Below are 27,987 nucleotides of genomic sequence, written 5' to 3'. Positions count from 1 at the left end.
TTTCCTCTCCTTTACAAGAGGCGCGCCGCCGCGCCGAGCCGCACCGTCGCTGCTGGGGCGCGCTGGAATGCAGTGACGTCAGAAGGAAGCTGCTGCGCGTGCACGCTTGGCTTACATCGATTAAGCTGCTGTGGAGCGCGCGCGCGACTCTTCAGCTAGAGAGAGTCGCTCAGAACAAGAAGAAGAAGAAGAAGTGGAAAGTGTGAATCCTCCGCGCAGCGAAGGAGCAGAACTAGGAGGTGACGCCGCTCATTTCCGCGTCTGAATTCAGCGGTGACACCGAGGCTTTGAGGAGGCAGCGGACATTATCAGGAGCCGCGCGCTGTTATAACGGGACATCTGCGCAGCAATGGTAAGTTAGCGCCTCTGCCGTTGTTTGTCTGCCGGAGTGATGAGCGCTGCGGAGGCTGAGCTGTTCAGCAGGACTGGGTGCCAAGTTTAGGACTGCAGTTAGAACAGCTGGCCTCAACTCCGGTTCTGGAGGCTGGTGCAGATATATCGACATACAGGATGCTGTAACAGTGTTAATGGGATTCAAAAGAAGGCCTTTAAGCGAGGATTTGGCCCAATGAAGCTGTTAAAGGGCGATAAAGAGGCTGATAACGCAGCTCTGCTAGATGACGCTGCAAGTGATGAAGTACTGATGATGATCAGAATGATAACACCAAACTAAAGCTGCTAAAATGGACATTTGGGTATAAAATAAGGTTCATTCATCAAAAAGGATGTTTTGAGAAAGTCAATCCAACATTACATTAGTGGAATGAGTAGCAATTTTCTTAAAGGGGAGATAAATACACCTCGTGTCAAACTTTAGATTTATTTTAAAAGAATGAAAGCTGAAACATAAACAGCTAAAAATATGTTGAAGGTAGACAAAGAAAACAACTGGATCAAAAAAAGCCTTGCAGCAAGAAGGTTCCAGGTTCGATTCCCAGCCAAGAGTCTTTCTGCTTAGAGTTTGCATGTTCTCCCTGTGCATGTGTGGGTTCTCTCCCGGTACTCCAGCTTCCTCCCATAGCCTGAAAACATGACTGTTAGGTTAATTGACTACTCTAAATTGTGCTGAATGGTTGTTTGTCCTGTTTGTCTCTGTGCGATGGACCGGCGACCTGTCCAGGGTGTACCTCCACCTCTCACCCACTGAAAGCATAAGATAGCATTGATGGCGTGCACAGCAAAATACATTATCTGAGACGGTCACCAGATGCGTTTACTTTGAAGGAGATATTTTTGACTGCAATCCTTCAGTTGTAACTGCAGCCTGGAAACATGCCTGGATAGAGTGCTAACCATCTCCTAACATTAAAGTCCTTCTTTTTAGCCATGCTACTTGAGCTTTATTTTGGTGACTAAAAACCCAAGAAATGTTTATTTTTATTTACTATATGCTTGATTTTACTTTTGTGAATCTCATTTTGACATAATGTAATAAATGTATTCTCTATCCTTAATAGATGCATACTACCACACTATAATTCTTTCATCACCATGCTGGACTAAACCCCTCTTATGGTCCCATTCTGGCTATTTGTCTGATTACTGTATTTTTTCCTTCACCTCTAAATCGCTTCGATGTTCAAATTCTTAGGCATCTTTTTAAATGTGGCATTTATAAAGAGTGTCTGCAAGATTTAAATTCATTATAGATTGTTGCCAGTGATATTCTTGGTGACTGTGTTTCCAGCTGCCTTCAGATCATTAATAATCTCTTGTGCAGTTGTGGTCTGATCCCTTACCTTTTGTATGATTGACCTAAACCCATGAGGTTACACAGTATTTCACATAGAGCTGAATCCTGAGAGAGACGATGGTCTTATCCCAGTCTCTTCAAGATTATTCTATCTTGTCTTTGATGGCTGTTTGCTCTTTCCAACAGAAAAATTGTTTCATTGTAGAGTAAAATAGTAGATCTGTACATCTGGTTTCCACAAACTAATGTAAAGTTACATTTTAGACACAACACTCATTTAAAAATTGCAGCTCCTGTATGGAGAACGTCTGCAGTCAGATTGTGCTACTCAAGATTTATTTGTAGAACAAGGACATTAGCCTTAAAAGGTGGTGCAAAATCACAGCTTAGAGGAATAAAATACCTGGATGAACCTTGCAAGATTGCAAAACATAAACATACGTATAAAGTACACTGAATATTTGCACAAATGATGTCAGAATCTAACCCAGACGAGATCTAAGACATTTAAAAAAAAGTCCCAAAAAAGGAAAATAAATATAAACTACCACTGAAAGAAATCTGTATTGGGAAACAAAACAAGCTCAGAAAACAAAACTGACTAAAATGTCGAATTTGTGACATGAAAATGTTCTAGAAGAGTTTTTTTGTTTTGATCTTAGGAAAGATTTTGTGATTATATAACAATCTGTGATTCTGTTGAGAGAAGCTTGTCCCATGTTGAGATTAAAAAAAGATTACTTGATAAAAGTATTCTTTATGCCTTTTAATATTTTTTATCCACATGGTATCAAAACTAGCCTCCTGTATTGTACCCGTTCATGGGAACTAATATCAGGTTTAAGATATCAGTAAATTGGCAACCCTAATTTTGATATAATTTGCTCTACAGGATTTAAACTTTCCAATTTCCTGATCTGTTAGAAACCAGGAATATAAAAAAAAGCTTTATGAAGTTCTTTGAAAGAAAAAGAAAAGGCCAAAGCATCACTGATCCTCCACCGTACTTCATAACAGCCAGAATTTTTTTTCCTTTTTCCACAACCAGCTCAATAGAAAAGAAGCACCTTAAGGTTTATGAGTGTTTTTCTGGGGTAAACAAATAAAAACAATGATGATGCTGCTGATCATTGTGATGATGAAGATGATGGTGAAGAACTCACCACCCTGGGGGGAGATACTATGATGACATCACCAGGTTTTAATGTCATCTTCTGACATAAACACATGCTCTCCTGCACATGAGCCCCATTATACATTACGGTTTCTTGTTACAGTATTGATTCAACTTACCATTTGTGCTTTGGAGGACGATATTTGAGATGGACTCAAACAGAAGCCCTCGAACATAAGAGACTAGAACAGAATATTTCTCCCTCTGCTGCTCAGATTATACTATAATTCTATAATCCGGTCTCAGTGCTTAATCTAAACGTGTTCTGTCGTCTGTGCCTTTGTTAAATGAAGTGGAACGTTGGTCTACTTTTGGTCTGGTGCCTTGAGCGATAGGGCATTAACATCAGCAGCTGACCTCGTCTAAAGCCTTTTCTTTCTTTGGGCCGTAGGCCAAAATTAGTCTCAGTCATTTTGTTTAATTGTTTTGTCTTTTTTTTTTTTTTATGCTAGGCAACCCCCCAGCATTGAGGAGCTTTTTGCATCACAGAAACATCGACAGTCAGCTTCCCTCCTCTCTTTTGTTTGAACCATGGACTCCTCTGGGGACCTGACCCCAGCCTTAGATGGGCCTGTTAACCCCAAAGGCTTCTCCGGTCGCCTGGATCTCAGCGGCCTCTACCATCTGGGCCGGACGCTGGGAAGAGGCCACTTTGCTGTGGTGAAACTGGGCCGTCATGTCAACACAGGGCAACTGGTGGCTGTAAAGATGATCGACAAGACTAAGCTGGACGTCATGGCAACAAGCCACCTCTTACAGGAAGTCAAGTAAGAAATTATTATTAATAGATATTTAGTATCAAATTAGTTCAAATATATGTTATTGTTTTCAAGAGAGACCCAGTTTAAATGAATGTATACAGCTGTCCAAGTCAGATAATATGTGATAATCATAAGAATTGAGAATGATAAAGTACAAATTAATTGTTAATGATTTTATTTTTTTTATAATGAAGCTTTACCGTTTGCTGCTTTTTTATAAATTTTTTGTACCTCAGCAGCTGACCTAAGTCAGACAATTTTAAAATGGAAATAAAAAAACTCCCTGTAATTAAACGTATATTTTTTCCTCAAGAAAGGAAATAACATGACCCAAAAGGCCTGAATTTTAGCACCATACACTCTGCTGTAAATTAAATTAGCTTAGCAGTGGGATACCAACAGATTGATTTAGGTTTAAAGAGTTTGCTATCTATGGCTTGTTTTTTTTTTTTTTTTTTTCATTTTTATTTCATTTTAAGAGGAGAAACAGTCCATTAACTGGCTCTGTGTTCCTGAACTGATTCACTCTGTCTTCTCAAACCTCCAGTTGTTTTCAGAAGAGTGCAGCATTTACTGGGCCTGTTGATACTGAAGATGTGGTTTAGAAAAAAAGTTCTTCCTTTCTGCTGTAACAGCATGCATCCTTGGTATGAGGGAGTTCCTGACTCATGCAATCAGCTCTCCTCTGTCACCCCACTCTTGCTGTAACATCAGTGTCGTGATGCGCTTGCCAGGGCTTCCTTAAAGTCCTTTCGCACCAAACTTTTGGAGCGTTTTAGAGCCCAGAGTCCTGGAGTACGTCATCCAGGGACTTGAGGCATGGTTACTAAAGCTGTTTTGGGATGTTTACATTTGTACAGAGATGATTTGACATTAGAGTAGAACATCTGAGTGGAAGAAGAAAAAACAGTTTACAAGTTTTGAACATCAAGAGAAGAGACCTGAAACCAGACAGGCCTCGTGAATGCACTCTGAAAAAGCAAACTAAACTTGACTACATTGTGTTATAAACTGGATTATGTGTGTTCATACCTGACTTTAAAACTTTATATATAACCATTTTTTATTCACTTTGTATATTTTTGAGGAAAAACTAGATCATTTTGTTTTGCAAAATCCATTGAGCAGTTTTCCAGGGTGGCATTAGAGTGAAACCCGAAACAGATTAAAGAAACGGTTATCTATCTATCAGGGGCGCAAAAAGACAGTCTTGTCCAGGGCAACATTTATGCCAGCATTCTGGCCATAGGCTTCATAGGCAGTGGCCTAGAGACCCAGCTGCTGAACAGGATGTTGCTATGATGACTCAAAAGAGATAAAAACAAAACAATGAATACCTAGCAACAGCATTCAGCGCTGATTGATCCCCTTTTTCATGCTCTATGGAAAAGAAGATTAAGAAACTTATGTAACAACTGGAGTTCATTGCATTTGCAATATAATCACAATTAAACGAAATGCAATTTTTCAAATTGGGAAGGCGTTCAATTTTAGTCATATTACATTGAACAAGACTAAGAAACTAGCTTTCTCACTCCAGGTCTTTAGGTGGTGGTGCTATGCTTAAAGTTGGTTTGCAACCGCACAGGAGGAAAGAAAGAGTTGCAGCAAGCATGCGGATTCATGCATTCAAGTAGAATTTATTACGTCTTCATTAGAGTAACATCCTGCAACAAGGAACTCTGGGCAAGCAAGCTTTCAAGTCAATGAAAAAAGACCAAAACTCTGTAGTGGAACATTTACCTGATTGTGTCTAGTGCAAAGGAAAATCCAAAAATAATCGCAATATGGTTTAAAATAGTAACAACCTTCCACACCTGACAATCAAATGAGCTGGAGAGCAAAACTGGACCTACCTAAGAAAGCAAAGAGATGTTTGAATGATTGTTCAGTCTGAAAGTGACTGCTTACCAACCAAACAGGTCATGTTATTGTTTTTATAAGCTAAAGTTAGCATAGTACTCATAGCTTCTAACATAGTTTTTTGTTTTGACTTGCGCTTTTAAAGGTCAGAGTCAGACTGACCTGAACGCAGAGCTTTAGGTTGTTTTGACATGCATCATCAGGACTCTGGTACCTCCTGAGAGCAGACAATAGCTAGTAACTCCATGTTGACACCTCATTCTGATTGATTATTGAAATACCTAGTTCTTGGGTAGAATGGAAACACAACTGGGCTCTGCCTTAGAGATAACAAAAGAGCTCCTGCTTCTCATGGTTGAAAGGGTGATTATCCTGATCAAGATGCCACCCAGAGACAGGATGGGCTTCTCCTCCTGGACCTTTAAGCTTCCTGAACCCAATTGAAAAACTATAACATATCCATTGATTCAGACCAGACATAACCTGTCTACAGGTTGGAAAATTGTATGAAAATAGTTTGATTTTCTGTGTAAATTAATATAACATTCATTGTGTAAAGTTTTAATGATAGTAATGTAAATAAAAAGGTTAAGCAGCTGAAGTTTGATAAAGTTGGATATTATTTGCAGAAATATTTCTGTCAAATAACCCTTATTGTAAATGTTCTACTACAATGAAAACTGCTGTCTGATAAAAGTTATCATTAAAATACTACATCCATTCTACAAAAACATTCTCGTATTCAGTGAGCTATTATTTCTGATGGTATTTCATGGATTAAAACATAAATGTATTCATTCTTGTTATGTATCTGTAGGTGTATGAGGCTGGTGCAGCATCCAAACGTGGTCCGGCTCTATGAAGTCATCGACACCCCCACCACTCTCTACCTTGTCATGGAGCTGGCTGAGGGCGGCGACCTTTACGATTACATCCTGCGCCATGAGGGCGGCGTGGCCGAGGCCACCGCCAAGCGCCACTTTGCTCAGATTGTGCGTGCGGTGTCGTATTGCCACCAGTTGCACGTGGTGCACCGGGACCTGAAGCCGGAAAACGTGGTGTTCTTCCCCCAACAAGGCGCCGTGAAGTTGACAGACTTTGGATTCAGCAATTTATTCCAGCCGGGGATGATGTTGGCCACCAGCTGCGGGTCGCTGGCTTATTCTGCTCCGGAAATCCTGCTGGGAGAGGAGTATGATGCTCCAGCTGTGGGTGAGAAAAAAAATTCAGTTCATTTCAATGTGAGATTGTCTAATTTAAAACATTGATTTCTAAGGTTTTAAATCACAAAAATATCGAAAAATTGTAATGAATAATTAAGAGTCATTCATCTGTTTACTTTAAGGAAATCCCTCCCATCTGACAAGAAACTTTGTTAATCTTAATATTTATCTCTGTATTAGACTGAAAGTACAATTCTTTTTGAAACAGTTTGTGTTTCACATGGCATCAAGTGATTCGCTGATATTAAATGTCTTTAGGTTTAAACAGATCATAATAGTCGACATGTATGAATTTGCTTTCATTAGTGTAACACACCCTAAAATGAATGTTTTTACAGATAAAAACCGGGCTTCGGGAGAGCTGTTTTGATTTTACTTTGCACTATTTTCTCATTTTCTAAAAGTATAAATCGGCCCTCAGTGAGCCATTCTCTCCTCCACAGCCTCAGCAACTCTGGCTGGACACCTTTCCTGCACAAATTACTGAAACAAAAACAGCTATTTGGGAATCAACCATCTTAGCTTCCCTGGGAAAGTTTGCTCCTGGAAAGGTGACTCCATGCAGAGAGGTGGAAGAACAGCTTAGCTTTAATCATGGCCACGAAACAGCGGACCAGATCTCTAAGCTTTCAGAGCTGCTGAAGGAGTCATTCAGGTTTTAGATCTAGAGTAGACTTAAGATCCAGTGCCCCCTGGGTTGTGTTGGGACTGGAGTCTGCTTATCTATGTCTGAGAATTTCACCCCTGGAAAAAAGGGAAATTGTTTCATTTTGTTTAGGGGTTAGTCGCTGCATCAAGTGGAGGAGTTCAAGTATATTTTCCTCTTTTTCTTTAACCCAACTTGGCTCTATTTTTTCATTAGGTGGTCATATATGTGGTAAAGTGAAGCCTAAAAATCTCAGCTGTAAAAGTGTATTAGCCTCAAAAGATAATCTTAAAAATATCAAACTTTTGCGCTCATGTGAAAAACAAATGCAGTCTGAATTTAGGTTTGTTCCAGAGCAATATGGTTCTTCTGTTTGCAATGTTAACGGTAAAACTGTGCATGTCTATCTCTGCTCTCCTGACCCTTTGTGGGTATTGCTCACTCCTCTTCATTCACGTGCCTATGTGTGAATGTGGTGGAGGTCTGAGCCAGTTTGCTGAGGATTAGCGTTTTTATTTGGGTCAAGCAGTCATGAGCCAACTGGGCACGTTCTGTAATGCTGTCCTCTCTGCAGAGCGGGAAATGGGAAGCACTGCACATTTTCTGCACATCCTGATTAGAAGGGTTACCCCGGTTGTGGGATTTTGACATTGCAGAAGCAGAAGGAGGGTTTAGTTTAATGTCTTGTAATTTCGGAAGGAGGGATAGTAGGAGAGAATGTCTGCTTCAGGGAGGTTGGTGGTCTTATCCGCTAAGCTGGACTAGGCTGGATTTTGTATCCCCTTTCTTAACTCTGGTTTCATCTGCTGAATACAAATCCCCCCCACTTCAATTAGTGCTTTCTTGTAGAAGGGCATTTGGTGCATTTATCCATGAAAGCAAGGTTGAGTTGCAAACGGCTCCAAATGACGGGATGTGTAATTTAAGAGCTTGTGAATTGTCTGTTTTTATTTTCACTTGTGACCTTGTCCCATGAAATATTGGGAGGGGTGATGAAGAAACGGCTTAACTTTCAGCATGAGTCACGGGGTTACATTAGTCCTTTTTGTTCTTTTCTCATGTTAGTTCTCTTTTCTAAAAGGACGTCCTCATAAATCAATTTTTTATTAACTCCCTTACCATAACGTGCTCTGCTTCGCTGCAAATAAAGTGCACTTTATCCGCTCTATTTCTGTATCATCTAACATGACCTAGCTTGTCGATAACATGGCTGTGTCATCCCTTTCATAGAAACAAACACTTCTGACTCCCTCACTGACAAGCATGTATGTATTTATGGATGTAATCCTGAGCAGCACGCAGGGATAGATGTCCCTCTGAGATACCTCGGCTTAGTAATAAGACTCATAAACAGTCGCAAACACGCATTGGCTGCTCTCTGTGCTGCTCTGATGTTTGTCTCTTATGAACAGGCCGCCTTTGCTGTACACGTGCGCTCTGTTTGATGTGTGTTTGATGAGATGCAGAGAAACAGGGACGATTGTTCATAAGGTCTAACTGCTGCGTGCAGTTATATAAGGCCTGGCCATGATATTGTGCTTCCATTTGTTCTCAGTTTCCAAATTGTTGCAGTCAAATCGAATGATGAGGCATTCTGTAGATGGAGCTGGCAGATTATTGGAATCCTGTCACATTCTGTACGGGGGATAGATAAGGTCGCTTTTTTGTTTGTTTGTTTGTTTTTTTTAATGGGGTTCTGTTGGATATTTCAGAGCATTCACCATCTTTTTTGCCAGACTTAGAGGAATTTGAAGAAAAATGTTTAGTTGCTCAGTTTAAGCAAATTTCAGACGTTCCGTTGTTCTGTGACAGTGAAGGCTCTATATATATATATATATATATATATATATATATATATATATATATATATATATTTATATACGGTTAATTATATGATAATCTGATATATGATTGTCAAAAAACACGTTCTCCTTGTTGTACGGTTGATTTAATAAAATTAATGACATTGTTGCTGTATCTGTCTTAGGAAACACATTGAAAAGGCTACAGTTATAAAAAGATGATAAGGAGTTAGAGAAAAAAAGAAAAGGTAATCAACAAGAACAGAAGATGAGAAATTATAAAAGAAATAAAAAAGTTAAATAACTACTGGAACCCAACCTGTCTGTTATACCCACTACAGTATAAGTAACGAATCTGTGCTTATATGCAAGAGTTCACAGACGTGGAGTCAGAAATAGTTTGAGGTTAAACTGCGAAAAAAGCCACTGGGTCATAGATCAGCCCCACAAGGGAAACAAAAAAAGCATCTCTCACGGTAAATACGGCGCTGCCCACATTGCAGACATGCAGTTTTTTTCCTTCATGAAAAACTTTAGTTTACGTCAAACAGCAGATCAGCAGCACCAGAGCCAATTATTTATGTTATTTATTTTCTTTCCTCAGTTTCCTCTGATTGTATTGTAACTGTTTGATAAAAGCTTATTAGCTGTTATATATTTTATGCAGTAGGTGCAGAGATGTAACAGCTCTTAGCTGGTGCCTGTATGAGTCGTAGTATTAATTGCTCATGTATAGATTCACATAAGGAGTATTATTTCAGATAAGCCAATATATGTCCTAAGATTTAAAAAAAAAGTAAAAAGTAGCTTAATTTTGTTGTAATTTAAAGCAGCAGGCCCCTCCCTTGGTGTGAGCATACAAAACATTGGAATGGGGATTAATGCTGATGAAATTAGATTATTATAGAACCCCCCACTAAATCCTAGCCGTCAGCTGATTGACAACTTTAGCATCACTTTGTCAGGTTAAGAATTAGCTTTAAAGTCTTTCTCTTACTGGCAGAGGTAAGATACTGACTGCTCATAAACATCTGGCACACAATTCCCACTTTGAAAAGGTCAAACTTTGCCATTTTGAAAAGTAAATTCTGACCAGTGGGACTGAACAAGTCTGACATGTGTGTCCTCAGACAAGTGTGAAAACAGCTCATGCCCCCCCTCCAGCTCTCTGCCACAACACATACTCCTCTCTTTTCTTTTTTTCATGTGTGGTGGAAGCTGATGGGTGCTTTTTAGCCAGGTGTGAGCAGCACATGGATACCCATCCTCACAAACGCGTCCCGTTTTAGATCAAGAGAGAGCAGCACAGCCGAAGAAGCTTTTCAGACAAAAAATCCTTTGTCTGTGTTTTCAAATCAACCTTAAGGCTCATAAACTGTTTATATAAACAGTTACTGTTCTAATGCCTGAAAAGGACCGGATCTGCAGAGCAATACAGTCTAATACAAAGGTCAAAAAAAAGGTTTCAAATATCATTACGGTTCTTAACTCTTACTAATTCTTGTAATCTAAGATCCATTAGATCTGTTTGTTGAAAGGCGTTATATTTAATTTAAATGTTTTCTAAGAACTGAAGCTTCTTTTTCACAGGCTTTGAAATTTGAATATTTATTTTAAGATGCAACAGTAACTACCACACCTCTCCTCATGCTTACCACCCAGCTCTAGGTTTCTGGTCCTGGTTATCAACAGTTAAATTCCTCCTCTTAAGGCTCTTTAAAAAGCATAAAGCTCATGAACAATCCCAGGATCCTTGACCATTTAGAAAATAAAATAATAACAAAGAGTTACTTGCTCAACTAATATAAATAAAAAAGTGAAGGTCATTACGTAGATTAATTACAAAAAAGATGAATGGAGGAGGTATGTGGATCAGGATGGATAGATGGACGGACGGACGGACGGACGGACGGACGGACGGACGGACGGACGGATGGATGGATTTATTTATTTTGGTACTGATGATTTTTGACTTTAGACTTAATGAAAACTAAATCGGAATATTATAAAATCTGAATAAAATTGTTTTTTTTTACAGAATATTTACAACAGTAAATATATTGACATGTATTCTGTTTACTTTACAGTTTTACAGCTTTTACAGTTTGATAATGGACTAAAGTTTGTCTGGATTGTTTCTTATCTTCCTCAAAATAAATGTATTTATATACCTTAAATATTCTGGATGTCCACTCTCTGTCAGGCCAGTCATACATTGGTCATTAACACAGTTATTGGTATTTTATAAAATTATAAATCCTGTCAGCAGAAGGAATCACAAAATGCTTTTAGATTAAATAGTGGACGACTACATTGACTGCTGACAGAAAACACAGTGATCAGACATCAGAAGCACAGTAGCCGTTTTCCCTACTGGTTGCTCCCTTTTTCTTTTAAACTTTTTATCAATAATACCCGGATAGGCTCATTCCAAATATCTTTGAATTAATCTTTTTCCACAAAGCTTAAATTGTTCATCTAATGTTCAGAAATGTATTACAAACGTATAACAAATAACACTTTAAATTTACATAGGTATTAATAGCATTTGATAATACTTTGTTGGCACCAATTAACTGAACCAAGTCTTTTTCTATCTGAAGCCACATGCTTAGCACACCTATCTTTGGGCAGTTTCATGCATTTTTCTTTGTAGCATTTCACAAGCTCCACCGGGTTTGTTGGGAGATATTTCTGAACAACCATTTCCCAATCTCTATTAAAATCTTAATTCTGGCTAGGCCCCTGCTGAACATTCATGTAGATGATCTGAAGCCACTCCTTTGCTCCTTGGCTGTGTGCAGAAAAATGAACCGTTGCTACAATCTGAGGCCAAGAGCGCTTTGAAACAGGTTTCCATCCAGGATATCTGTGTACATCATTCATCTTTTCCTTGCCTTTCACTTCTTGTCGAAAAACCTCACCACAGTATATTACTGCCACCCCTATGCCTTACTGATGTCTCTGTCATTAATGTATGATGGAGGCAACAGGGCTGTTTGCAACATTTTTTTCTGTATTCTTTCCCTGATGTGTTTGTTGTCTTGGTGGTCCACAAAAAATGCCTTTGACTTAATACTTGATGTTCACTCTAACATGAACTGTCAGCTATGAAGCCTTGTTCAGACACGTCTCCTGATCCAGTCACAACAACTGAATCTAACACAGTTGAATTTGATTTAAGCTTTGAAAATATATTAAGGATAATAATAATAATATTGAGGCTGTGTGTTTCCTAGACGGGGACGCCTGTGGAGCTGGTTGACAGTTGCTTCTTTCTGTAACTCTGCTTCTGTCTCCTTGAACCCCAGTCGGCCTCGGCAGATGACCGCTCACACTGAGCCTGGTTCTGCTGAAAGTTTCTTCCTGTTAAAAGAGAGTTTTCCTCTCCACTGTCGCTACAAGCATGCTTAGTGTGAGGGATTGCCTTCACAGGAAGTTAATGAGTCGATGCAATCAGCTGGTTTTCCTTAGATAGAAAACTGAATCAATTTGACTGTATTATGAATGTTATGACTGCATGTTGTGTGTAAAGCCATGAGGAAATAGATTCATCTAATATCATTTGGAATATGGCTGTAACATAATTAAATCATGATAGAAAAACACATTTGCTGTTAAAAGTAAAGCAAGAAAACATTCATTGTCCACCATTAATTATCCTAAAATAAAATAAGGTCAATGGAAAGAATCTATTTAGTGTTTTTTATATATATATTCTGTATATTTCCATTTTTCTCTGCTTATCTGTGGTGAAGTTACAGACATTAGTGGTCCAGAAGGGAAACCCAGACATTCCAAGATGTTGCCTAGTCCAGACGGATAAACAGTCCTCTCTGTGTTTGCTTTTTTGTGACCCTTTAAAGAATGTTAGTTTTTTTTTTTGCTGTCTGTCAAAACCACAAAAAAGATTGTAGATCTGGAGGAATTTTTCACAATTATGGTTTGGACTGAGAATGAGGGGTAACCGATGGGAGCGGATTAGCCAGGATCCTGTCCAACAATAAAAGAATGTCCCTTATCAGTCCAATATAGTCAATGAATCAGAGGGTATTGTTACTTCAAATTCCTCATACATTCCACATAAGTGGTGTCCAGAAGGACACCACAAGTGAGCCTGGTTCAGCGGTGACTAGGAAACTCTGGCTTCAACTTCCAAATATACGTCAAAGGAAGTTCTTTTTTTTTCCTTTCTGAACTTGGATGGCCTTTTGTGACAGACCCTTTTATGACGTACTTGCTCTTGAAATATGTGCTTCAAAGGAAGTGTCTGTCTAATGAATCCACAGAGCCTGGTTCTGCTTCTTGTTGGGCTGCTCAACTTTGAGCTTAAGCTTTTCAGATTTCCCTTAAACTCTTCCATCCATAAAATACAGAGAATGTTTGCATTCCTTTCATCCAGTTTACGTTTTGTTGCTTTGCAACTGAAAATCAGCTGTTTAATTTTAACTTTAGGCAAAATTCATTGATAAATGTAAAGTGCTGCTCAGATTTTTCACTGTTTACGGATAAACATATGAACAGTTCGGTCTTCTGTAGTATTTAGCTCCCCTCTGAGTGACACTTGGAAACAACTGCAGGACTTTTAAGTTGTTTCTACCAGCCGTTCTTGACTGAGTGTAGAACTTAAAGGTATGAAAGAGGATTTTTCTCAGAAATTAAAGGTATAGAGGACGATCTTTTATTTTTGGGTGGATCTTCTCAATAAGTGGTCCTCCTAATTGTCAATCATTCTGGTGATATGTTTGTGTAAGGCCCTCCTCGTAAAGCATTATTGGATTTGCTGTCACAGCTGCCTGCTGTCGCTATAGGCTGTCACTACCCGACAGAGGCGACTAATAACAAGATGGTGCAGGCACCGCACACTGAAGGAGGAGTTACGTGACCAACGGGGAGCAAAAAGTAGTGATCATCAGTCTAAAGGGTCAGTTAACTGAGTCGCTATAAAGTCCACTATATAGTCCCTGCTCTATATAGTAATTGAGGGATTTAGGGGTTAGTATGGATGGTCGAACACAGTAAGCTTGTATGAGAACAGCTACTTTTAAACAGAGCGTCCACAAGGAGAAACCGGCTCTCACATTCGCTACCTTTGTGGAATGGGTACAGGGTTGTGCATGTGCATTTTTTTTAAAGCGGAGAGGGCGGTTCTTTTAGAAAAAAATCGAAAAAAGGATCTTCTGCAATACCTTTTAAGTGTCTAGATTCATCTAAAAGTAATTAATTGATCGATGCATTCTTGCAGTACTGTAATTTTCAAACTATGAAACATGCAGCAGTGAGAACACGCCAACAAATTGCTAGCAGCTGGCTAGCTCAAGTGTTAAGCCACCACCCAGCCTGGGTTTTTATCCCCGCTGGGGAGAATGAGATAAATGCATAAACATAAATATAACTTGCAGTGATAACGCCGGCAGAGACCTCCTCTTCTTATGGAGATTTCCTGCTGCCTAGGTGCATCCTGGCACTTTGCTGCCTCTCTAGGTGAAATATAAAATTACCAGCTGAGGCGTTTCCAGCATAGAGAACTGGAAATACACAAACAGCTGTTGGACATATCTTTCAGCACAGAATCCCTTTTTCCTGCTTTTAAATGAACATCAGATTTCAGGTAAATTGACAGATTCCCAATCAGATTTATGCTGTAGCTCTGGGCTTTAACTGGGCCATCATTATGTTTTAATCTAAACTACCCCATGGTAGTTCTGGCTGGGTTTTTTTATGTTTTTTTGTTTTTTTTTTTTAGGTTGGGAGTTCAGTTGGGGTTCAGTTTTTTGAACTTATTAATTGTTTTCCTTAAGTACTTTTATGTTTTTTCCCTGTAGAGGAACAGCATTAAACTGCCACCACTGGGTTTCATGTCAGTACGGGTGTGTTTTGGTTGTTTTTTCTACAGACCATTTTTTGCATATAAGACAAAATAAAAGTTGCCTTCTGGTCTCATTTTTTTTTTTTTCAGTAAACTTTTTAAAAACTTTTTCTATGTGGTTTGTTGTCATGTCATGTGGTTTTTCCTTTATCATATACATGCTAGTCAACACGCTCCTCCTTCTGACATATCAGATTATTGATTGAATGGTGCCTTTAGATGTTCAAAGCGCAGGATGTTATTTTAAAACATAACCTTTACAGTTTTATCCCTGACCTGTCTGCTCTGCTGCTTGGTCTTTATAATGTTTGCTTAGCCGCTGAGAAAGATGCAGTGAAATTGTAGGTTTTTCTATATATTGTAATTAGTAAAAAGTAGAAAACCTTTTCCAGGCACTGTAAACCCCCATGTTTATACTGTTAGCAGATGCTGTGTGCTGGTTTGTGTGTCTGGACTTGATCTCTGTTCAGTCAGCAGCCCACTAATGTGTGGTGGGAATGTGTGATGTTCCCCAGTGAGAGGAAAGTACTCCCAGCTCTCGAGAGGTTTCTCCTCCCTGTTGCGTAACGCAGCTGTGGATGGATGGGGGTGAGCGTGTGCATGAGTGTACATTGTATAAGGAGAACTGAGGGCTTTTGTTTGGCCCCTCATAAGTTTAATGTGGGACCGCGGCTGAATCAGCACAGCTCTCAGTAATGTGAGTCTGTGGGGAGACGGTAAACTGTCTGAGGGATTCATGTCTTCAGTCCTTAATTGGATCCATGTTATTATTTAAATGGCTAGAGATGTTATATTTGGATGAATATTATAGTTTTCCCATTGCACATGTTGCAACATTAAGCTGCTAACATTGGAGAGAAGCACAGTATATGTGCAAAAATCTAAAGGCCATCTTTCCTGTCCTAATCTGCAACACTCAGTGGGCTATTATAGTAGCCAATATGATATTTAAAACTCGGAATTATTCACAGTTATGATCGAAAAGTTTAAAAATTGCTCAAAAAAGCTTTTTGAATTCTCCAATCTAAACTTTCACTGAATAAAACTTTGCAAGAGAAACTTGTTTATGATTCTCATGTAAAGTTTGAAAATAGATATTTATCATAAGCCTTAGTTTATTATGCCCTATTAAGAGTTTTCCTTTTATCTTGCATTATTTTAAAGAGCAATGAACTAAGACTAAGGGTAAGTGTAGAAGAAGCCCTTAGAATGAGGTTAAAATTGTTTGGTGTCGTTAATCAAACTAATACTAAATAAATATATTTATATATAATTCTTTATGTTTAAAAACCGCTCTATTTTTTTTATTCTGACTAGTGTCACTGCAGGGTTAAAACTATAAATGAACAGAATGTGCCGGTCTTCCAGCCTCTGGTGTTTGGAAGAAACACAGAGGCAGGAAAGACAGAAGGATGAACGTTCTCAGAATAGCACGCCACCACAGCGAAGCCTCTGTTTGTTACGGGCCTTTAGCCCTCAGCTCAGCTCCTGTGCGTGTTCCCGTCTGGTTCACGCTGTCCTGCGTCTGCATTAATACCCTCCTCACTGTGCTGGCTCAAGGACGCCAGAGGAAGGAAACGGAGGAGGCGGAAAAAGAACAGCAGTGTCACAAGTGTTGGTTGACATGTGTTAATGTGGTTTTTTTTTTTATGTCATCTTGTTCCTCCAGACGTCTCCAGTTTGCTTTACTCAAATGTTTTACTTCTAATAAACACAGAAACGAGTCAGACTTAAAAGTTTTATGGGTAACCCTTTGTCTTCTGCATGCAAAAAGAACAAGTAGTGAAAGAAAAACACGCAAGATTTATTTCGAAATTTAAAACGATGTTAAACTAATGTTATGCCATTTTAGGTGTTTATGAAAGACATAAGGTTTTTGAAATATATTGCTCTCTAAAGGCGTGGTATGAACAGTTGCACTCATACCAAAAGGTTAGCATAGGCCACATACACTCACCGGCCACTTTATTAGGTACCCCATGCTAGTAACGGGTTGGACCCCCTTTTGCCTTCAGAACTGCCTCAATTGTTCGTGGCATAGATTCAACAAGGTGCTGGAAGCATTCCTCAGGGAGTTTGGTCCATATTGAGATGATGGCATCACACAGTTGCCGCAGATTTGTCGGCTGCACATCCATGATGCGAATCTCCCGTTCCACCACATCCCAAAGATGCTTTATTGGATTGAGATCTGGTGACTGTGGAGGCCATTTGAGTACAGTGAACTCATTGTCATCTTCAAGAAACCAGTCTGAGATGATTCCAGCTTTATGACATGGCGCATTATCCTGCTGAAAGTAGCCATCAGAAGTTGGGTACATTGTGGTCATAAAGGGATGGACATGGTCAGCAACAATACTCAGGTAGGCTGTGGCGTTGCAACGATGCTCAATTGGTACCAAGGGGCCCAAAGAGTGCCAAGAAAATATTCCTCACACCATGACACCACCACCACCAGCCTGAACCGTTGATACAAGGCAGGATGGATCCATGCTTTCATGTTGTAGACGCCAAATTCTGACCCTACCATCCGAATGTCGCAGCAGAAATCGAGACTCATCAGACCAGGCAACGTTTTTCCAATCTCCTATTGTCCAATATCGATGAGCTTGTGCAAATTGTAGCCTCAGTTTCCTGTTCTTACCTGAAAGGAGTGGCACCCGGTGTGGTTTTCTGCTGCTGTAGCCCATCTGCCTCAAAGTTTGGCGTACTGTGCGTTCAGAGATGCTCTTCTGCCCACCTTGGTTGTAACGGGTGGTTATTTGAGTCACTGTTGCCCTTCTATCAGCTCGAACCAGTCTGGCCATTCTCCTCTGACCTCTGGCATCAACAAGGCATTTCCGCCCACAGAACTGCCGCTCACTGGATGTTTTTTCTTTTTCATACCATTCTCTGTAAACCCTAGAGATGGCTGTGTGTGAAAATCCCAGTAGATCAGCAGTTTCTGAAATACTCAGACCAGCCCTTCTGGCACCAACAATCATGCCACGTTCAAAGTCACTCAAATCACCATTTCTTCCCCATACTGATGCTCGGTTTGAACTGCAGGAGATTGTCTTGACCATGTCTACATGCCTAAATGCACTGAGTTGCCGCCATGTGATTGGCTGCTTAGAAATTAAGTGTTAACGAGCAGTTGGACAGGTGTACCTAATAAAGTGGCCGGTGAGTGTAGAACCATAACTTTGAATTAAAATGTTTGAATTAAAAAAGATTCAAGTTTAACAGAAAAATATAAACCATTATCTTGATAATTTACATACAAACATTATTCATAAAAGTAATATAGAATATTTTGATTGGTATTGGTATTAATGTTATTGATGATGTTAAATGCTAGAGTGAAGCCATTACTGATATTCTGCTCTTTATTTAGTCACTAAGCAGATACTGGTTGGGTTGTTAGTCAGGCTGTCTGCTGAGGTAGCAGGTTTGCATACTCTTTTTAAACATGATGCTCATGGCTCGCCAAATTAAGCCAAGAGTCTGCGTTGCTTTACTAAAAGATACAGTAAATGTTGCAGCTTTAGTTTCTAAATGAAGCGTTTCAGTGTTATTTTCAGTCAGAAATATTTCCGCCAGAAAAACCTGTCTCTGTTTTCTGAGCAATTGAAAAGTGTATGTAAGACCCTGTGTTTCAGAAAGCCGCTCTGCAGTAAAGAGTAACAGACAAGGTGTCATTTTATTCTCCATACAGCTAAAGAAAATCTTCTCATTTCTGAACAATAGATGCTTGATGGAAAAATTGTTCCGTTTTAATTGTTGCTCTGCCTTGATAGAGTTAATCCAGCCCGTGTTTAATCAGGTGTTAATAAGTTGCATGGTGCTGGTTTGTCAACCGTTAATTTAAAAATATATATGATTTCTCCCCCAAAATCTGTGTCTAAGGGTCTAAGGCCTCCTCCAGGTCTGCTGACTTCACATCCTTTGGGACATTTATAATCTTTTCTTTGCGTATTGCAAGTTAAGTCATTAAGAAACCCATCAGTGCTCTGCATGGGTAACTGATTGCATCTGAATTTAACTGTTTGCTGTGAATGGATATATATATACTGAAAGGACTCTTTAATAATTTTTTTTACCTAAATATGACATTTAAATGTGGTGCAAGAAGAGCTGACACTGACAAAAAGGAAGAGTTATTCACAAAATCTTCATACAGTTTTTTTTTTTTTCAGCAGCAACATTTAAAGAATATAATTGAGGCAGATTGACCTTTTGATTAAAATCTTCATCATATAGATTATATTATGTAATGTAATTTGTGTAGTTATTGCATTCTTTATCCATTGATTTGTTAAGGGTTATTGTTCATCTTATTTGTGGGATAAAGGAAGATGTTTTACTTTCTTCCCTGGGAGTTTGAAATGTCGCTCATTAAATCTAACATTACTGTTATTTGGTGTGTTTTCCAGATATCTGGTCTCTTGGGGTGATCCTGTACATGCTGGTCTGTGGAGTCCCTCCCTTCCAGGAAACCAATGACAGCGAGACTCTGGTCATGATCCTGGACTGCCGCTACACTGTCCCTGAACACGTTTCAGAGGACTGCAGAGAGTGAGTACTGTCCAGAGCTTCAGGAGAACCATATACATATATATGTTATTTTAGAAATGATTGTTAAGATATGTTAAAAGAATTAGAATAAATTAACATTTACTTGCAGCAGCAGGATTACACATTTAAAGGTTGACAAAAATCCAACCTTTAAGGCATAAATCAGATGACCTATTTTAATTTTACTAGCAGTGGCAGCCTGATTTTTTTTCTATTCAAAATGTCCTTATAAGTACATGATGCCTTTGGAAAGTGACATGAAAAGGCCCACAGCACCATAGATGCACCACCATGCTTTTCCACAAACTAACCTTTTTTTTACCAGGTAAAAAAAGGTACCAGGTATCAGGTACTGAATTAATTTCATTAACTGACTCCTAAAATGTTGGGCACCAAGTTCCAACCAAATCCGTCTTGTGTTTTGTTGTCAAACTCTGCTGGTTTACATTTAGAAGATCAGGAGAAGAAAGTCTTTCCCTAGTTTGACAATATTTGCAGCTTAGTGCAGCTTGGTGCCCAATGATTTTTTTATTAAGTTTCTTCTCTAAATGTCATCCTGTATCTTTGGATAATTCAAATCAGCCAATAGCTAAAGATTATCCTGACCTCCATGGATCATCACACTTTTATATAACATGAAATGTTTTGTGTCATTGTTCTTACCCATTTGGAAGAGTGGTAAAGATGACTTACACTTAGAAAACTTTTATTATCATTTTGTATGCACTCGGTGTATACAAAACAAAATTTCATTTAGTACAGCTTTCCAGACAGTAAATTAACATTTTCATTCCATAAAGGCATCAGTAAACAGTGTGGGAGATAAAAACATGGTGCAATAAACACATTGATATGGAAGTTCAGAACATTAATATTAGTGTTGCACCGATACCAGTATCAGACGGGGCCCTGATACTGCTCTAAAATAGTGGTATTGGTATCGGCGAGTACCAACAAATAGGGCACTGATACTATTTTGAGAGCCAAAAGTTTATTCAACTATTGTCACCCACTCCAGGTAGGCAATAAAAAGTTCTACTGGATTCAGTTTGCATTAGTCTTTTTCCTGCTTCACAAAGGTAGGCAGCAGCTTGAAATGATGGCAATTATTTTACACCCAAGTAGTGTGCAGTTCTTCATATATATACACACACATCAAATGCAAACAGATGGTATTGGTATCGGCCAATACTACGCTGCCAGGTATCAGAATCAGGGCCAAACAATTGCATCGGTGCAACTAGGGCTGAACGATCTATCGTTTTCGACCGAAAACCGCGATCTCAAGCAACGCGATTTTGGGATTGTCAAAGCTGCGGTTTTTCTTGGTGCATATTAGCCCAGGCCTAATAATTTTGTCAATAATTCCAATGCATGCTCATGTAGAAAGGCTCTGTGTCGGCTATTACCAATCAGAAAAGGCTCTGTGTCGGCCAGAACCAATCAGAAAGCTGAAAGGCTGCGCGTGACCAGATGACGTTTTCAGTGTAGCTCGTAAGCTCGAGATTCAATTTCAAGATGGCTGAAGCGGGAGCAGACGTGGAGCCGACAAAATTAATACCAAAGAAAAACAGCACGTCGGTCATTTGGCAGTATTTAGGATTTGAGGCCACTGATGAGCACCAGAAACAGGTGATTTGCCAAACATGTCGTGGGAAACTGGCTACATCGGCTGGCAATACCACCAATTTACATCGTCACTTGAGAGTCCACCACCTTAACTTGTATGAGGATTGTATGGCGAAAAAGAGCCTTGAAATATCAAGTAGCAGTGATACTTCAGCAAAACAGCCAACCATAACTTCATCCTTTGCCAGTTTGATGCCTTATGAAAGAACTAGCCGAAGACACAAGGAGATTACCACTGCTGTAACGAATTACATATCGAAGGATATGGTGTCTGTAAACACAGTAACCAAAGACGCATTTAAAAGTTTGCTACGCACAATGGACAAGAGGTATGTTCTACCCTCCCGCACCTACTTTAACCGAGTCGCCATCCCACAGCTGTACGGAGAATGCAAGGCCAAAGTTGTAAATGAGCTGGAAAACACAGAGTTTTACGCGTCAACTACGGATCTGTGGTCAAGTAGAACGACCGAGCCATACATGAGTTTGACGGTGCATTTCGTGAATGCAAACTTTGAGTTGAAAAGCCGCTGCCTGCAGACAGCATACTTCCCCACTGACGATACGGGGGAGAACATTGCAATTGGGCTTAAAGAGTGCTTGGCAAACTGGGACCTAAAAGAAGAGGCCCAGACCTGCATCACAACAGACAACGCCACGAACATGGTCAAAGCGATGGAGCTCAATCAGTGGACCAGACTGCAGTGCTTCGGGCACCGGCTGCATCTTGCAATTGGTAAGTGTATGTGTGTGTCCAAATTTACTGTGTAAGAATTAGTGGTATCATAGTCTCTCAAACACAGTTAGGGCGGGGGAGGGGGACAAAGCGACCCTATGTTTGTTTTCACGCTTTTGTTAGCTGACCAACTGTTAGCGCAATGCTACCGTTTCTCCTACCTATAAAAATGAACACTTTCATGAGTAAACTTTGAAACCTCCCAATAAGCTACTGCTTGCTTCTGTTTAGCTACGGAATGCCAAGGAACAGAGAGATACAAATGCCGTTTCCCCTAAGCAGGAGGTCTTCAACAGGGTTGTGCGCGACCCCTAGGGGGTCTACGGAGGTACTGCATGGGGGTCGCGAAAGTTTTGGTTGATTAGACTTTTTTATATATTCCCCCCTGCAACTTTTTTCATTAATTGAGATGTCTTTAAATACACATTAACATGAATTAACACAGATAAATGGAGGCAGAAGATGTCTTTCAGTCATCAATGCTCACATTCAGTGACACAGCTCTTTCAAGACACCATTTCATTCACAGCACCTGTCCCATCAAGCAGGAATCAGAATCAGAAATACTTTAATAATCCCAGGGAGTAATTATTTTGTTAAATCACTCCATCTGTAATAGAGTGACTATAGGAGCAGTTTTATATAACACAATTTCATACAATATATATAATTAGGGGGTCCCTGCTCCATCTCGCCATCAGTTTGGGGGTCCTTGGCCAGGAAAATGTTGAAGACCCCTGCCCTAAGCTTATTTTTGACACACTTTAGTAAACAAAAAATTAATAAATAAATAAATTTAAAAAAAGCAAATGACGCCAATGGTATTTTGTAGCAGATATGAGGATGGCTGATGCCACTTTATTACAGATTGAAAGGTTTGTTGTGTTTTAGTGGATTGTCGAATAAACATATTGCTGCAAATTAATCACCAGTTACAAATTAATGTATGGCGAATTACTTAATGTGATAGCACCACCTGATGTCTGCTGTTAAAAACAGTTATGAAGTAGGCTTATCTGACTGTATGTAATGTTTTTCCCAGAAAATGCAGTCAAAGATGACCAACGCATCAAACGGGCCACAGGACTGTGCAAGCAGCTGGTAGCAGTCTTCAGCCACAGCTGGAAGAAAAAGGCGACGCTAAAACAGGCACAGGAAGACCTGAATCTTCCTCAGCAGTCAATGGTCACCGAATGTCCGACACGATGGGGCTCCCGGCAGAAAATGATTGAGAGGGTGTTGGGACAGAGCAAGGCACTGTGTCAAGTTCTGTCTGAAGACAGGAAGACGCGGCACCTGGTCCCGACTTGGCAAGACACTGATGTGCTTGAATCTGTAAACAATGCTCTCGGTCCTCTTCAGGAGTTCACAGACGCCCTCTCATTTGAGGACTATGTGAGCGTATCCTACCTAAAGCCAGTGCTCCACCTGCTGAGAACAGCAACACTTGCTGTAACTGACCAAGACACAGATCTCACAAAGGAGATAAAGTCAAAAGCTCTCCACTACATTGAAGAGAAATACAGTGACCCAGCGACCCAGGAACTCCTGGACATCGCATCTTTCCTCGACCCAAGATTTAAGACCAACTACATTAGTGAGGAGAATGTCCAATTCATGAAAGACAGAGTGAAGATGGAAATGGAGCAGTTGGCACTAAAGGTAAGCTGTCCTTTTTCTTCACTCTTTCAAAATAAAACAAAAAGCTGTGTTTTTTTCTATATATGTTTTTGAATTATACTGTAAGACCAAGGCAACATTTCAACATCAATGTCAGTAATCACAACTAATTGCAAAACATTATGCCTCTACTGTGTGTTGCAGGAGCAGAGGGCTTGTGTCAAAACCCATCCCATGCCACTCAGTACAGAAGAAGAACCACCATCCACCTCTACAAAGCGAAAGCGGTCACTGGGCAGCTTTTTCAAGGCGGTCCCTGCTTCCTCTACTATGCAGTTGGAGGATACAATTAAAGCAGAACTGGACAACTACCTCATAACTCCTAGCATTGATGGAGAGCAAGATCCACTGGCCTGGTGGAGAGTGCACAATGTCAACTTCCCCTGGCTTAGCAGGTTGGCTCGTAAGTACCTTTGCATACCAGCAACGAGTGCACCATCAGAGAGACTGTTCAGTGCCAGTGGTAATATTGTCACATGTCAGCGTGCAAGTCTGAAGCCAGCAAGGGTTGACATGTTGGTTTTCCTGGCCAAAAATCTCTAAAGAGATGTAGCGATGAAGGGGAAGATTGTTTTTTCATCTTATCCTGAAATCCCTTACTTGCACTTACCCTGACATAACTTTGTTCATCTTTTTTACTTATCTTTTGTTTACTGACTATGTAAAATAATTTAACCATTCTGGCATCATTTGTTGTGAGGAAAATATAGGATAATTTAAACTTTAATACTATTATTGTACTGTTGTCATTTTTTACTACCTTTTATGTTTCAATTCCTCTTGCCACTTTATTTGAAGAAGCACAGGTTTCTAAGTACAGGGGTTGTATTTCTGTAACTGCTCTGTTGTTGCTTATGTTCATAAGCTAGCTCCTTTGAGCCATTTTGCACTTCTTTTAAGGTAAGACTTCATTTTTGCTCAACTTTGTTGTTATATGTTATATTTTTTATGTAGCTTATGTTATTTTACAAAAGTGCAATTGTTTTGATGCTGCTGAGCCATTAATGTTTTTTTTTAATAAAAAATGTAAAAGAAGCAAAAGTTTACTTAAGAAAGAGGGCTCCCGTCCCTTTGTAATTTTTATGTAGCCTACGTTATTTTACAAAAGTGCAATTATTTTGATGCTGATGAGCCATTGATGCTTGATATTTTTTGTTAATGAATGTAAAAGAATGTAAAAGAAGCAAAAGTTTACAAAGGAGGGTTCTCATTTTATTTGACTTTTTTGGATAATATAATTTGTTTCTTAGGTGCTTGAATAAACAGTCTTGCATTTGAAATATGTTGCCACCAGTTTTCATTCTTGCATTATCTTAATTGAATTCATTGGTTATATAATTATTAAATATATATTAATTTGTACTGAAATTTGATTAAAAAAATAAATCGTGGTTGAAATCGAAAACCGCAATCTCTGCCAGAAAAATCGCAATTTAAATTTTTTCTTAAAATCGTTCAGCCCTAGGTGCAACACTAACTAATATATATGAAGGAAGATGATTTAGTCATTATGATCAATTTCCCAAAGTAAAAAATAAAGATGTCCACCAATGAATTAATGCTCTAAAATCATATATATATATATATTTTTGGTTTAGTGGGAGATTAAAATCCAAACTTTTAGGACTTTTTTTTATCAATCTTTACCAAGGTTGGAAATCATTTTGAGAAGGGGCTACATTTTTCTCTTGGTTTAAGAGAGTTTTTTTTACAAACACGTACATTTAATGTTTTATTCTCCAGCTCCTGTAAATACAGGTTGGGCTAAAATAAACACTAATGTTCCACAGTTAAAAGCTGTGAACATTGAACCACTATTTATTATTGTCAAAATCATACAATAGCTGCTGGAACAAAATACAACTCAAGCATTCAAGCCTCTCCTCACACTCAACCTCGATCCTTCACACCTCAAACCAAAACACACACTGTTCTTTTTGGCTCCCAGAGCAGCAGGGTAAACAAACGGAAAACACTGAATCCAAAAGTCACAACAACGCTGCACATTTTTGTTCCCCCTGTGTTGACGAAACAAAGAATTAAACACTAGTTAAAAAAACAAAAGCTGTGTCAGCATTATAGTTTGAACTCCAGATCCTCTATTTGTTTACTGCTGTTGGCATTTCCTATTTCTGCTTTTTGTGCTTTAGCACCAAACTGATACAATTTCTATAGATTGTTCATTCAAAATCCTGAACTTAAATGCTACTCTAAAGGTTTAGCCATGGAGCATTTTGACAAAGATGACTTCACTTGCAGATGTCTTCATATATTTCTTGATGATTGTGTTTAAAATAAATTGATTATTCCTTCAGAAACAAATTCACTCTTTTAAGATAATTCTACTTTAATCTAAAATCTACTCTAAATTACTATCATTTAGCTTTTTAATGATCCTGCGCCCAGTTTTATGGTTTAATTTTCAACTTGATTTTCAATCATCAGTTTTTTAAGGACGAAACCCAAAGAATGATACATTGTCATATACGTAAGGAAGTAAAGCCTTAATTGATTTCTGCAAACATCAAACTTTGCTTTATGGGTGCCATGATAGCTTTTTAAACCTTAGTCTTTTGAATAATCTCCTTAAACACTTTTTGTGATTTATATTTAACAATTTGAGGTTGAACCCATGCAGGGATACATTCCCCCTAGAAACAGGTCATTTGCAAAACATGCCCTTAAACACCTGACACCAGATTTATTATGTGACCTTGATTCACATGATGTGTGAATAGGAAGATGGGAAGAAATACACTCTGTGACACACGAGTGGCGAGTGCATAGGTCTAAACCAGTTTAAGTCCTGAATTGTATTAACCAATTGAAAAAAATGGTGAAATCACAGGAAAGTGATAAAAGAAAAGGAAAACCAACACACCTAAAGAATATATGAATATAACATGGACAAGATGGGTTGTGGTTAATTCAATTGTATCCGTTTTAGATGTTTAAATGTGAATAAGGTTGTTTATATAATGTTTCTGGCTTTTATTTAAATTGCAGCTTTATAAGAATCACTTTTTTTTTCCTTGTCAGTTTGATCTCCAGGATGCTGCAGAAGGATCCGTGTTGCCGTGCGTGTCTCGATGAGATCGAGGCTCACCAGTGGCTGCAGGGCCTGGATGACGCCCTCCTCAGCCCTGAGGCGCCACCCCACTGGGTCACAGGGGCCCTCTCTGCTACGTCTCCCTCACTGTGTGCCCCAGAGTCCGGGGATCTGCTGGCTATGAGGTCTTCGGCTCAGCAGACATTTCCTGGGACGTGGCAGCCCAGCCTCTGCTTCAGCCTCCGGCCTGCTCCTGCTGAAGAGCCTCCTGCGGGCAAGAACGTCCCTGCGCTGCAGCAGATCTGTGAGGAGGACGAGGAGGAGGAGCAGGAGGAGGGGGAAGAAGAAGAACACAGTACATTGAGAGAAATAGAGGAGGAAGTTGAGGAGATGTCGGAGTGCATGGAAAACCTGGAAGAGTTTGGAAAAACAGAGGAGGAAAAGTCAGTGGAGATGGAAAGAGAAAACGAAGACAGCGGTTGTGTGATATCAGATCAGCCTGTCAGTCATCGGGATGAGACGCTCAGCCAGACATCTGAAGTCACTCCATCCTCTCCGGCTTTAAGGGTGTCTTGTTGTCAGCTGAACATCTCTAACAGAAAAGAGGGAGAGGATGAAGAGATGGAGCCCAACAACAACACTGGCAAACCACCTCCTCTGCTCTTAACACCAGACTCCTGTCAGTCCTGCATCTCTGCATCCTCCGCCAGCCTGAGGGAGAAAACGGAACGGGAGGAGGAAGCAAATGAAAAGAGCGGGACGGCAGAAAAGCCTCAACCCCAAAATCCTCCAGGAACCAGGGGCGAGTCGCTACCGAGGGCGGAGCAGGGGAAGCGGCACAGCATCAAGCTCCGAGACAGACTCTTCCACTTCCCTTTGTGTGAGAAAGCTCTGGCCTTCAACATACCCACACAAAACAAGCCCAAGATCCTGCCGCTGGCTCAGTACAACTGCTGCCACGTGCTGTAGCGAACATCGGCTTCAGGGCCGCCTTCTCTCTGGACGCACAGGCTGCTTAGCAGGCAGCAGGTGGTGGAAGCCTGAACATAGACCTTGTGAAGTGGCGCCTGCTGAACTCTCTGCAGAGACGACGAGCTAAACCGCCCTCAGCACACAAACACGCAGCTTCACATACCCCCACTTCTAACAGTGTGCTCATTTAATAGACGTTGTTTTAGTGACAGTCAAAGGTGACATGAACCAAGGAATTTATTTCCATTTGCTGCTGTGTACAGGAGGGAGCGCAGAATAAAAAAAGAAAATTCTGCTTTTCATTTGTAGCTTTGAGACAAAACTCCAACCTCG

The 27,987-nt window shown here is 39.8% G+C and overlaps 2 protein-coding genes across 2 annotated transcripts; both read left to right on the top strand.

Moving 5' to 3' along the window:
- Positions 1–112: 112 nt before the first annotated feature.
- snrkb (SNF related kinase b) lies at positions 113–27,939 on the top strand. Its single transcript, XM_038305560.1, has 5 exons — positions 113–352; positions 3,320–3,634; positions 6,309–6,703; positions 19,447–19,588; positions 26,673–27,939. The coding sequence occupies exons 2-5, from the start codon at positions 3,399–3,401 to the stop codon at positions 27,649–27,651; spliced, it is 1,752 nt and encodes a 583-aa protein (XP_038161488.1). The 5' UTR covers positions 113–352; positions 3,320–3,398; the 3' UTR covers positions 27,652–27,939.
- On the top strand, positions 21,689–24,389 carry LOC119796814 (E3 SUMO-protein ligase ZBED1-like). The gene is made up of 3 exons (XM_038305561.1): positions 21,689–21,953; positions 22,996–23,615; positions 23,778–24,389. The coding sequence occupies exons 1-3, from the start codon at positions 21,698–21,700 to the stop codon at positions 24,174–24,176; spliced, it is 1,275 nt and encodes a 424-aa protein (XP_038161489.1). The 5' UTR covers positions 21,689–21,697; the 3' UTR covers positions 24,177–24,389.
- Positions 27,940–27,987: the final 48 nt, after the last annotated feature.

Source organism: Cyprinodon tularosa, unplaced genomic scaffold, assembly GCF_016077235.1.
Source record: "Cyprinodon tularosa strain WSP-4 unplaced genomic scaffold, ASM1607723v1 ctg56, whole genome shotgun sequence".
Lineage (NCBI taxonomy): Eukaryota > Metazoa > Chordata > Actinopteri > Cyprinodontiformes > Cyprinodontidae > Cyprinodon > Cyprinodon tularosa.
This window is presented reverse-complemented; position numbering and strand designations above follow the sequence as displayed.